This window comes from Poecilia latipinna, unplaced genomic scaffold (genome assembly GCF_001443285.1).
Source record: "Poecilia latipinna isolate Pla-1442-1.1 unplaced genomic scaffold, P_latipinna-1.0 Scaffold1121, whole genome shotgun sequence".
Classification (NCBI taxonomy): Eukaryota; Metazoa; Chordata; class Actinopteri; order Cyprinodontiformes; family Poeciliidae; genus Poecilia; species Poecilia latipinna.
The window spans coordinates 182,914-196,592 of record NW_015113737.1 but is presented as its reverse complement, the minus strand read 5'-3'; the positions used below and the strand labels follow the sequence as shown (position 1 = coordinate 196,592).

The 13,679-nt window shown below is 37.1% G+C and overlaps 1 protein-coding gene across 1 annotated transcript in view; it reads left to right on the top strand.

Moving 5' to 3' along the window:
- The window catches only part of cdo1 (cysteine dioxygenase, type I), a 25,857-nt gene extending 17,469 nt beyond the window's left edge, over positions 1–8,388 (top strand). The window contains exons 5-6 of the mRNA XM_015052593.1: positions 6,665–6,668; positions 8,354–8,388. Of these exons, the coding sequence (XP_014908079.1) occupies positions 6,665–6,668; positions 8,354–8,388 (39 nt within the window). The remainder of the gene's footprint in view (positions 1–6,664; positions 6,669–8,353) is intronic.
- The last annotated feature ends 5,291 nt before the right edge of the window (positions 8,389–13,679 follow it).

Here is a 13,679-nt window from a genome sequence, read left to right as displayed (position 1 = left end):
GACCCTGAGGAAGATTGTGGAGAAGGGCTGATTCCAGACCTTAGGGGAAGCAGAGTAGAAACATCCAGGCGTGTGCAGGAAATGGGCTACAGAATCGGGACGCCGCCCCCTCCAGACGGGGTTTTGACGCCCCCTCTGGTGCTGCGCCCCTATGCGTTGCATGCGCTGCATACCCACTTTTTGCGCCTCTGTTTATAAACGTTATATTCAGGTCATATTTCAGGAATTGTTACAGATGCTTCACTCTGTAAATGTCTTAACTTCAGCTCAGTTATATTCAGTTTGCATCGTCAATAAAACGCATAGAGAACTAAATTCAATGTGCCTCATTCTGAGTTTAAATTTGTTTCTAATTTACTTAATTCTTCTAATAGAGTTACCCTTAGCTAAGTAGTTCTGTGTTTAGCTGTCTGTAGCCGTTTACAGAACTATTACTGCCAATAACTTTGTCTGCTCTTTGTGTTTTTTCTCCCCTAGGCAGGAGTCTTGGCTCGGTTATGAATCATGTTTATTTCACGCACAAGCATCCATTTTTCCACAAACATTTTTTTAACCTTCAGGCAAAACCCAACTTTATTTATGAAAATCCCTACCTGAAAACTAAATCACAAATCCTCTTGGAAAAAACAACATTTCCACCTATAGCAATCTTCCTTCTTGAATCCAATTAAAAGCCAAACATTTGAATAAACTCTGCAGGTGTTAGAGCTTTCATTAATCAAGTAGTTTCTCAGGATGAAACATTCAGGCAGCTCACTGAATTTCAGATTTATGAGAGGAGACCAGAGATTTCTCTTCATACTGTAATATTTTGTAATAACTTCTAGTGATTGCGGCTAATCTGGGATAACATCCTGACTGCAAATTTGAATTGGAGGGTAAAAATGTGAGACATTCTGAGCACGTCCACTGAGAGAACAAGCTCCGTCGAGGCGAAACGTCAACCAGAACGTCAAAATGTGAAATGATTCACCAACCTTCAAAAAAGGTCATATTCATTTCACCAAATATAATATAAAAGGCTTTAAGTAAATTAAAGGACTTGAGGTAGAGATGGACTTGTTTGCTTCTACGTTAACCCCAAGTTCATGAAATCCTCTGGCTATCGCCCGTCATCTTCTGCAGCTGATCAAACTTTACTTTTATTTTTCTCCTCACTCAAATGAATGTTGAAAGACCAGACTGCATGTTAGGAAGCTAAATGTGCAGCAGATGGAATAAGAAACATTTAGTTTCTCTACAAAATAGATTTTTAGGCTAAAAAATAAAATGTCCACAGTCAAAGCTACCTCATAATTATGTCCACCTTGACATGGGGCGTTGATGTTCTTTTGCACGTCTTCACCTCACGATCAAACCCCAGCACTACATGGGTTACCTAAAAGCTAAACATTCTGGATGCATTTTAGCTAAATTATCTCTAAAATTTGGAAAAACATTTACCTATTGGTACAAAATTTGTTTTCTTAAAGAAATGTTTATTATGAACATGTTAATGCATTAGAGAGATTAAAAGATGAACCTACGGAGGTTTTCTGCGGCTCAAGGGATTTTTCTACGAAATAGATGCTTGTAAGAAGGTTGTGTTGCTCTGTGATCATGGAAAAGTAGCTGCAGATATTCTTTGGCCAATCTGAATTGCTTCTCCTTGAAAATAAATATTTTTCTGATTCTCTTACCCAGCTCTTTGTGTCTTGTGCATTCTGTACCATTGAAGCTGTCATTTCCCAGCATGCATTGTGCGGTTTAATGCGTTTCTTAATGTAAAATTAATAGATACGAATCGTTGTGCTGCCATCTTGTCTCGGTGTGGTTTCATTGAATGAGTCATAGCCATAGTTGCATGCCAGTGCTTTGACTGATTCTGTTTCAAGTGTAAGCCCTCACTATCTCCAGCGCAGGGACAGGCATGATACTCTGAGCTCTTTAAATAGCTGTGAGAGTAAAGCAATGGCCCGAGGCTGCTCTACCTGTGCAAACCACCTATGAATGGCAAGCAGCGCCACAAGGACGTTCAGGACTTTAAAGTGTGTGAAGGGCAAAGTAATGAGGATGTCACAATAACACCTTAAAGACTATCAGCGACCCAGACTCACTGCAAGGTGCAAAGAAAAGATGTGGGTTATTACATTGGACCTAGGGTGTAAAATTAAAGGAATTACAGTTTTTCAATGTTTTTTTTTTGTTTTGTTTACTCCAGTAGCCAAACAATGACATTTAGTTGCCAAATTCATTGTTGTGTCTTTGTGCAATGATAACAGACTAACATTCAGATTTTGTACGTTTTTCAAATTCAAATTCGAAAATACTTTATTGATTCGAAAGGGAAATTAAATATGTCTGCTTCCATTTCAGTCTCAACTGTTTCTAAAAACAGCACTTCAAAAAAATTTTATAAAAAAATAACATCTGGTTGAATTTTTGGAGTCTGGAAAACGAGCAGCTTAAGAAAACCTCCCAATTGTTAAATCTCATTCAAAAAGCCAAGCCCCGTTACCTAGCAACCCCAGCCAACCCCAGCCCCGCTACCTAGCAACCCCAGCCAAGCACAGCCCTGCTACCTAGCAACCCCAGCCAAGCACAGCCCCGCTACCTAGCAACCCCAGCCAAGCCCAGCCCCGCTACCTAGCAACCCCAGCCAAGCCCAGCCCCGTTACCTAGCAACCCAGGCTGAGCTCCAGCACGTTTGGTCAGTTGGTTTCACCTCTGTGCATTTATTGTATCGTTTATCATTTTATAGTGATAAATTAGGCAGAAGTGACCAGACTAAAATATCATCATGTAAGAATAATTTTGTGCCAAAAATGTAGTAGACATGTTTTCGACAGTCCATAAAAATATCCTGACCGTAGTAGCTCACGTTTAAGATTCTTCCTTCTGTTCATGCCTCCAAATCATCTCATCTATATTAAATGATTTGTTTATGCAAAAAAATAAAAATCCCTGGACTAAAGAGAAATGTTGGCCACAGAAAGCTGGCTGATGCAAGAAGATTCAGTCAGTCATTTTAAAATACTTCTTGTGTCTGTAGCAGTTTAAATGATATATTTTGTACTAGCTTGCCAGAAAGTTTTATTTTTCTGCTGAAAGTTGCTTCCAACAGCACAGCCTCGGGGCATTTCAGATCATGTTTTACCTGTCAGCTGCTTGGTCTCTGGGAGTCTTTAATGCAGCTTTTTTTCCACCAGTCTTAAAAAATGCATTTGGACTGTAGTTTGACTTCACTTTAAAGTATTTTTTAAAAAAATATACAACCGGTTATCGAAAGCAAATGCGAACGCCAAGCAAACCAGAAGGCGCTAAAAGAAAGCAGGAAGTAAACTGCAGTACAGGAGCATTCTGGGTAAATACAACCAAAACAAACATGCCACTCTATTGCTAGTGGAAGAAATGGCTTGTAGTCTTTTACCAAAGACAAAAGAGAAATCATACAACCTCTAAAATACTTGATTTTATACAACAGTTTTCATGTAAATTTCAGCTCCTAACATGTTTATCATGTTACATCACATAGGCCAAATTCTGAATGGACAATCAGTTCTCCCCAATCGCCATAAACAATAAAATTATTGTTTTGAAACCATTTTCAAGTAAATACATAATCTCAAAGATCAATAAAACTGAAACTGGAAGACATTTTAAATATCCAAAGTAAATAAGCAAAACATCCAAAACAACAAAATTGCCCTTCAGAAAATGGGCAAGTTGAAACCAAAGCACCAAACTGAAGCCATTGGTCATCCAGTTTTTGGAGGAAAGAGAGACAGAAAAGGGAAAACAATCATGCATGGAGATTATTAAACTCGTTTTAATTTATCAGGAAATTAACTGGTGTATTGCTTATTGCAGCAGGCTTGCATGTAGCAAACTACAAAACAGGAGCTTTCTTCTTGCCACTGTTCCATAAAAAGTCAGATTTATGGACTACTAGTTATCCTGTCAAAAGATTTTCCCACCTGAAATGTAAAGCTCTGTAATAAAGACTTGCCCCTTTATCACTTCTCCTGATTAATTTTCTCTTTTCCCTGCTAGTCGGTTCAGATGGAGAACTTTAAAACATTACTTTCAATCTGCCAGTCTTGTAAAGTATAACATTTTTCCAATATTTTGAGTCTTTGGCAGCGAACAGTTTGAAGGTCTGACACTGCGTTTTTATACTGAAATTGTCTGATGCAGTATTGAACCTGTTGGCTGATCATCTCTGCCAAGCTCTCATTTCAGTGAAAGGGCTCTCAGCAATCTGCTGCCCATCACAGGACAGGGTGCCGCGGCACAGTCGAGTCATGCAGACGGTAAAACCCGAACCTGGCTGGCCGCCAGGTGCAGGAGTCGTGAGCGTGTGTGTCAGCGTGGCGGTTAAGAAACCAGGAAGCCATCGATGGGGGGAGCCTCCAACTGCCAACACAGAAAGCCTCTCTTGTCTGCAGCCATCGCACTTCACTATAGGTATAATGTAATCTGTTTAATATCCCAGGCAGTCCGTTCGACCCTGGTAATGCTTAGACAGACATTTTTGCCGTAATTGGCTCATAGATCACAGCTGACAGCGTGTATCCAGGTGCAGAACATCAGCTGATCGCAGCTCGAGATAAAACCCACCCCTGCCTCTCAAGGGGAGTACATGCTATCATCAATGTTTTAAAAATGTAGCAGCAGGGAAACTTTGCTTCCCAACAGCTGCTCAGTTTAAACATAAACAGATTTTTTAAATTGTATTTTTGCTTCTCTTTGCTTTTGTCACAGTTGATTAAAATGCTGACTGCCTTAAAACATTTACGCTCGTTATTTATGAAAACCTGGGATTGCAGGTTTCTGGCCAATCTATTAAAAGCCTGACCTGCTGATTTCAGTTTAGATTTTCTGTCTGAAATGTTGCAAAATGAAGCAAGAATGTCGTTGATTGGCAACAATAGAGTGAATACTGTTGACTGCAAACATGGAGAGATGATCAGTAACTGGAGGCCCAAAAACAGCTCAAAACAGGCAGAACTGAGCAGACTAAATTCTCATTTAAAAATAATTTTGTGCAGAAAAATGTAGTTAACATGTTTTAGATCCATCCTAGCCTGTTTAAGGATGCAAAATGGGTCATATTTAAATGCAATGGAGCTAAGTAGTTACCAACCCATAAACTCCAAATGGAAGAAGAAATGATTAACTTTTTCTCCTCATGTTTTCTTTGACAGTTTTATCTCCATAAGTTAAGTCAGTCTGGATTTCTTTCACGAAATTGGTTTTCTAAACATATTTTCCTCCTCTCACTCTTCATTCCTTGCTTTTATCAACCTGCATTGTTAAGGTTTAACTTTACTCCCATGTGAATACACCCACTCTCCTTCACAAACGCTCATAAAGATCATCCCGACAGCATGAATTAAATCTTCAAACTCTTGAGATTTTCCTATTAAAACCCACTTCTACAAAGGCTTAAACAAGAGATGCTACATAGCGAGCATCACCTGACTGCTTTTACCCCCTCAGCAACCTTGAGAAAAGTAGTTGCTGAAACTTCAAGGTGATGGAAGCCATTTTGTGATTCTCAATGAGGCCCAATCCCAGTCCCAGGAAAGACGAGCCAATCCGAACGGATTCGGCTGGATATTACAGCAAAGACAGAAACAAGGCTGAAGAGCTCAATAGGTCACACCAAAGGATGGCGTGCCTGGCATCGTCAAGAGCTTCTCACCGTCAAGCAAGATCAATTCCTGTAAGCCGAGGCACGTCAGGTCAAAGGAGTCTTTTACAAAACCAGCTTCACTTCAGCATTCATCAGCAAAAAGAGCCAGAACTTCAAGAGTGAGCAGTTCAGACTGTATGAAGTTAACAGCACCAAGCTAAGAGTAATTTCTGTTGCAAATGTCTTTACTCTGAATCATATTCCAACGTCTGTCTCCTTTACTGACTGAGTAAACTGGGAGGTAACAGGAGCATAAATGAATGAGTTCCTTACATTAATTTAAAGACTAAGTAACAGGGAAAAACCTCAAACATCCACAAAGCTTCCTCTTTCCAAGTTTCCCAAATTTCTTTCCTCTTATCCTGGAAAACTTGTGTTTCCAAGTGAGCTCTACCATTACGCTCCGCTGTTCCTGCAGAAATCTGTCCAATCTATCATCCTAACCACCCAACTGGTGATGGAAAGAAGTGGTGACTCTACTCTGAAGTCCTGACGAAAACGGACTTCAAACCACCCAGAGGACGTAACAAGTTTCACACTTTGACTCATGGTAGATGACATATTTTCCAGACTTACTATCAACCAAACATTTCCATCTTTAATTGGGCTTTTTAAAAATGTTGCTGGAAAAAAAAAATCAGAGGGTCATCTGTCATTTTGAGAGATTAGACAGTTTCAATTTTACCCAGAGAGAACACAGCAGAGGTCACTAAATCCATCACTTTAGGAAAAATGCCCATCAGAATATCATCTCTGATTTGGATGCCACCTGAGATGAAGATTTATGGAAAAGAGGATTTGGAGCTGCTGGACCTATGATGCAGGATTATTCTCCCGGTGAGGGAAGTGTTTGCAGGATCAGAGTCTTTCCGACTTCTGGTGAAAAGTTCCCCGATTTCAAAACTATGCCTCTGCAGAGGAAAAGTTCAATGTATTCAGCCACAGTGTGGATCATCTGTGCAAAAATAAACAAAAAAGTCTACCGCGACCACTGTTATGAAAAAAAATGAAAGAAACTCATGAAGAGAAAAAAAATAAAGGCGTTGATGGTTTTTAATCAAGGACCGTATCCACGTTTGCATGTAATTTAATCCATCACTATGACATTCATGTCCATGAATGATGAGAGAAATGTGGAGCAACCGGTAATAGGAGATGGTTGCCTTTTGGTTCTGCTCTTCTAACATCACAGAGTTGAGCAACTGCAAACTCTGTGCAAAGAATAGAGGGGATGGGCATAATTTTGTATGATTTTCGTTGTTTTTCTTAGACAACGATTGTTAAAACTCCAACCCAAAATGTGCTGCTTCTAATTTTTATTTATTTTTTGCAAAAGAAAGCTTTCTTTAGTATCAAGGAATACAAGCTGAAGGTGTTTTATTTACACTATGACTGAAAAATGATTGATCTGATTAATCATGATGAATTGATAACTGAACTAATCATCAAATAAGCAATCCATTAATCGGTAACTGGAGTATACAGACTAAAAGAAACTACATACTCAGAGCAATAATTAAGTCAAAAATATGAAAAAATTTTGCATTAAAATGGAGGACATTCTTTGTAAATATGTTTTAACCAGAACTCATTTACAGTGTCATAGTTTTTGCCTCACCCATTTCAAATTATGTGAAAAATTTTCTGTTAAGCACCTTTTCCTGTCCAATAATTGATCTGTTAATAAAAAAAAAGAAAATCATAAAAATTAACTCCATGCTGACGTTAAATCAAGCAAAAAGGACCGAGCTTTTCACATTTACTATTATACTTTAGGCAATAAAATGTTTATTTTCTTATTTCAAATGAGGAATTTAATTACTTATTTGCATTTTTAGATGTTTTTCTAATGTACAAAAAAGGCTTGAGTGGTTTCCTGAAAAATCTGCAAAATGCAACAATTTCTTTTACCAGATTAATCGTCAGAAACTAAAATAATCGTAAGCGGCGACCTTAATTTATAACCTTATAAACTATCAACTTAGAATGGTGCACAAAACAACCACATTACAAGCAGCTGTTTGGTGCAGTTTATTCTCTGCTGCTTACACCACCATGTTTAACTCCAATACAATCCCGATAGCCGGAGGCGCTAGAAACCTGTTTATCCTGCTCTGGCCTCCTGCAACACAGACTGCAAGTCTGATGCTAAGTAAGCAAAGTGATTTGCTGCTGAATTAATATAGATGCTGAATAATCTAATTAGAGTGCAGTTACAACGACTGTCAGACTCTGTTAGACGTCCCGCCCTCTGGGGACGAGACGAGGCAAGTCGCCAGAAGATGTAGAGGCTCAGGCAGTTTCATTTAATCCTTGGAGGAAATTATGTAAATCTACTACATATTTACAGCTTAAAACTTATTATTAGTCAACCTCAAAGGGTTTAAGAACATCACAACAACAGAGAAAAGACATGAGGAGGCTACATTTTTCACACTTCTATATGAAAATTGGTACAACTGTAAGATAAACAACAATCAATTTAACTGCATAAAGATATTATTGCAATATAGAGAAGGAATACATGACACTAAGTATAAAATCAATCAAACACCTAATCCAAGCCATCATTTGCAATTAAAACAATTAAGTTTGCATTCATCCAGGGTTTGCTAGGATCTCTGCTGATCCCACACATCCTGGACACAAAGTGTTTAGATTTTTACCAAATGAGACCAATTTCAAAAAATTTGTTTATCACCAAAAAATAGTAAATAGTAGAAATAAAATTAAAGTTACTGTCATGCCATAAAGACTTTGCCATCAAGTCAGAGAATTTGTCTCCAAATTGATATTCCTATTACATTTTTTTTTATCTTGGTCTTTTTCTTCATCAGTGGAGTCTTATGCATTTAGCAGACAGAGCAGCTTATGCAATTTCAGGTAACTCATTGTTGCTTTTTTCTTCATGGATTGATTAAGATATCTGATGTGAAATTCATGCTAATTGGAAATGTTTATCGGGAAAAGGTTTCAATATTCTTCTCTCTGCTGCACCAAAACACCATATCTACCTTTCACAGATAGTTTATTTAGTTATATTGTTTTCCAAATTGGATTTCTTTTTGACCTGGAACAAACCAAATAGGTGTCAATCTTCCTTCCTATTCACAGAGATCTGAGACTAATTTCTGACGCAAAAAACGCAAAACAAAAAAGGCATTATTCTCATTGATGGAGCAAACTTTCGGCTTCTGCTTAAAAACATGCAAGGACACCTCTCAAGGTTAAGGGCTGGCCGTGACAAGAATATCATTAAACCAGAAGAAAAGGCAATTACTCTGTGAGTGTAGGTAACACTACGTTTCCACAGCCCTGCCTCTCAGGGCGCGCTTCAACATGAAGACCATTGTGCTCATTAGTGTCCATCAGGGCAGTTTGTACAGCATCACATACAACCTTTTCTGTTTCTTAAAATGGAAAAAAGGGGAAAAGTCCCTTTTGGTGAGAAAGGAATATTTAAGCAGCAGAGGTGATGAAACTCATTCAGATTAATTCAGTGTTTTACAGTGGCAGCAGTTAAAACCTACAGTAGTTAAACTGGGACGTGCGCTCCAAAGTAGCAGCAATTGCCCTGAATTTTGCACCGTAGGTGTGACAAATGCTAAGAAAATAAAGATTCTGGCATTATTTTTAGTTCAAATTATATCATTTTCCTGTGTTTCAGAACTGCTCCAGCGCTGCTGCTGAATAACAATTGTTGGAATCAAAATTGTACAAGTACAACTCAAAAAATGTTACTATCATTAAAAACTTCTTTAAGACCATTATCAATTAAATTTAAGATCTAAATTTATTACAACAGAAATGTATGAACTCTGTCCAGCTAACTGGCAATTAATTTGCCCTTACTCATGATAGACGCAAAAAAAGTTACCAGTTAGCAGTAGCTTCAACCAACTCAAATTTAAGACTTTTTATGACCATTATGAATGAAGTTTAAGACCTATATTGCGACAGAAATGTACGAACTTCATCCAGCCAACTGTGATAAATTTGAACTTACACGATGGATGTAAGAATTTCCTGATAGAGGCAAAAAAGCTAGTTAGCTAACAAGGGTATGTTAGCAGCTAGTTGGTAGATGCTTCAACAAACTCAAATTTTAGACTTCTAAAGACCATTATGAAGGATATATAAGACATATATCGCGGTAAATCTACAAAGTTCATCCAGCCAACTGTGAGAAATTTGCATGTACTCATGAGAGACACAAAAAAGTTAGCTAACTTGCAATGGTATGTCAGCAGCTAGTTAGATTCAATTCAAATTTAAGATGTTTTAAGACCATTATGAATTAAATTTAAGACCTACAGTATATCACGTTAAATGAACTTTGTCCAGCCAACTAGCAATAAATGTACCTTTACTCATGACAGATGCAATAAAAAACTAGCTTGCAGTTGTTAGAAGTTAGCAGTAGCCTCAACCAACTGACATTTAAGACTTTTAAATATAAATATGAATGAAATTTAAGACCTACATCACGACAGAAATAAATAAATGTACTTTTAGCAGTTCTGAAAATAAAGTCATGCGAGTCGCCTGCCATCATCCAGTCATATTCAATCGGACCAATTTTTGAGTTTTTGTGCCAAATTTTTCATGTTTTCTGTGAAACTCTAAATCAGAAAACAAGAAAAGTTTATGTAAAAACACAGCAAAGCTAAATAAGTTTATTCTAATAGATATCAAATATCAAAAATGGTGGAATTGTACTCCTATCGCTTCACTTTTAGTTTTGTTTTCTTGTTTTCTCATTTAAATGTATAAATCTACACCCCATAATGACATAAAAAATTGTTGAAGGATTGCAGCCTTTCCTTTGACACAAGCTTGGTTGTAGCTGATTTTTCTTTTGAAAAAGGAACCAAACTGGGTCAAGGAAATACTGAAAATGCATTTTAGCAGCATCTTCCTCTTTTTCTGTCACAGAAAGCTGTTTAGAAAAAGATCTTAACTCCAGAGGAAGATTTTTAAAAAATGAATTTAACCAAAGCTGATCCTATCCACAACACTAAAAGCAAAAGTTTACTCAAAAAAAACTCTGGTAAAGCTTTAAAACACTGCACAGAGTTTACTTCTCTGAAATCCTATTATAATGAGTTATTTTGCAGCATCTTGGACTATTAATCTTCTGAGAGACTTGACTATAATTAATGCGCTGGTAGAAAGAGCCTGGCCAGCATCGTTTCTCTTTAAGTCCACATTAGTTGGCACTTTGAGAACCATTGGCTCAAAACTAATTATTTTCATTGGTTTGTCCTTAATCTGGCGTTTGTGGCGTTTTCCCTAGGATCTGTTTCATCACACCGAGCCGAGCCTCGGGCATTTTCTCTCTCCAGTCAACTGTACTTGAGACTCAAACAAGCGTTTTATTGGAGGTAGAGGATAGAGAGGAATAACGGTTCACTTTTTTCATTAAAAAAAATAAAAATAAAACATACATCTTTTTAGACTCAATGCCCCCAAACTACAGCTGGGAGTTAAAACTTTGGCTTTGGGGATTTAATTTTTGGAAAATGTGAATTATTTTTCTCTGAAACACTTGCTCAGTTTTTAACGCAACCAAAGACGCTTCTGTTTATTTAGACCTTGACTTCAGGTCAACTCCGACAAAATATTTAGATTTTGTTTTTTAATTATGAGAATAAAATTATAATATTACCAGCATGCAGTTGTAATATAAGGAGAATCAAGTAGTAATTTTACAAAAACTCCAACACAATAATTAAATAAATTTATAAATACTACTATATAGAAATTATTAATTTTTGAACATATCTGCATCAAATTAGTTTGAATTGAATAAAACATAGAGCCTATTTTGATTTAGAGTTTATTTCCTAACTCAATGACAATCAATAAGCGAGATCGACAGAGAAATTGATAAACAAAATTTTATTAAAAAAAGAACTATACTAACAGAACTGGTAATAAATTAAGTACAGCTCAGTCATGTCAGATCCTGACAAGTCAAACCTTTTTCTCATTAAAACAACTTTTTTTGTTGTTGTAATTTTAAGACATTTTTTCTGGTAAAATTGCATCTATTCTGCTAATATTGAGACTATATTCTTGTAATACAGGAGGGATGACCAAAAGAAAAGCTGCTTTTTCTTAAGAAAATAATTCTGTCATTTGTAACTTCTTCTTTAGAAAATAACGCGAGGGGACAAAGAATTATCAAGAACCAGAATTGGATCTGGTACATACAAAAATATCTTTAATATCTTGTTCTTTGTACTGTAACATTTGAAATGTTCACCTTATATTTCTGTCACCAGTTAAGGGGAAACATCCCACTGCCAGGACTGGTTTGTCTTCACCACAATCTGTTTTCATTTGTCCTCCCACCCAATTCTTCTCCGTCTTTTTTTACCACAGTCATTACGTCTCAATGATCTCCTCTCAGTCCAGTCGCCCCCATTTCTCCAGCCCTCTCTGCCAAAATGTCTCTTTCTGCAACAGTAATTCTCATTAATTATCATCGGAGGCATGTTGTGCAGCCAGAAAGACCCAGGTGGTGAGCCCCAGCTGAACCCCTCTGGTCCCTGTTGGTGAGCAGAGCAAACAGGAGGCGAAACGTCCTCACCGCCAAATAGACTACGGGAGGAAAATGCGACCAAAATTGGATTTGTTTTTTTTGACAACATGCAACTCATTTCTGGCTTTTTCACAGTAGTCTGAATCCAAATGCAATATTTTCACGAGGAGTTTTTTTTTTTACTTACGATACCGATACTTGTGGTTTGGTATCAGCTGACACCGATCCAATACAATTGATTTAAAGCATTTATTTTTAACTGCACTGAATTACAAATTTATCTGATAACTCTGCACCAGTACAGCACACCTAAATAAATACACCAAGAGCTTCGCAAGCTTTGTCAAACATGTAAAAACAACTTTAATTTGTTCAGTCAATGGAAATAGGAGAATAACAGCCAATTAAAAGAAAAAAAAAAAAAAAACCTGAACTGACAAAACAATAGGTTGGCTACCTTGGTCAAATATGTAAAGAATAAACTACAACAAATATTCTTTCAAATGGTTAAAAAAGAGCAATCAGGAATTCTAGATATAATGTAAAATAAATAAAGTTTACATCATCCAGAGAACAAAGCCTAGAATTAGACTGAGTAGATCTGCTCTTATGGATCGGGAACGTTGTCACCAATTCCTGATCTAGATTGTTTTTCAATATCAGGACCAATACAGATATTAATATCAGATTGTGCATCTCAACTTTTCACTCAAGCACCAAAAACAAAGTTGGATTTCAGCCACTTCCGTGTATGGAACTAACTTGGATCAAATTATTATCAAAGAGTCTGCAGTCAGAACGGACATGTCGCATTTAATCCAACTTCTACATTATTAACGTGAGACATGCATCATAATCCACACCAGGAGAATTCAGATGCTTTAAATCCGGACATAAACAAACAATGGATGGAATTATAATCATGAAATCATGAAAGAAGTTTGTATCTGTAGCTGCGTTTCCATTGATTACATAATTTCACAATTTGACATTTCGAACATTAATTCGTCTAATGGAAACACACCAATTTAAAACCTTTTTTTTTATCAAACGTTTTGGCGTTAGGATGAAGTGGGTTGTTTTTGGCCGTATCAAAATTTGCTTATTTAGCAAAACTGCAACTTAACCACACAACTCATGTGTGAAACAACCAAATGTTGCCACCGACGTAAACCACAAAGAAGACGATGACCTGAAGTAGTTTTAGGACACTTAGCTAGCATAGTCGCAACAAAAAGCTAGCGAGCTAGCTGGCTAGTTAGCAGCTAGTTACCGGTAGCCTCAAAGTCACAGACTGCAACAAAGATGTCTGTTTTTGCCCGACAGAAAACTACATATTAGATCAAATAATCCTGCCATGCCAAAATTTAAGGCCCAGGATTAACATATTCAAGGCCAACTTACTTTTTAAAATGAATTTTAGATACGTTAGTATAAGACTTTTTAAGGATGCGC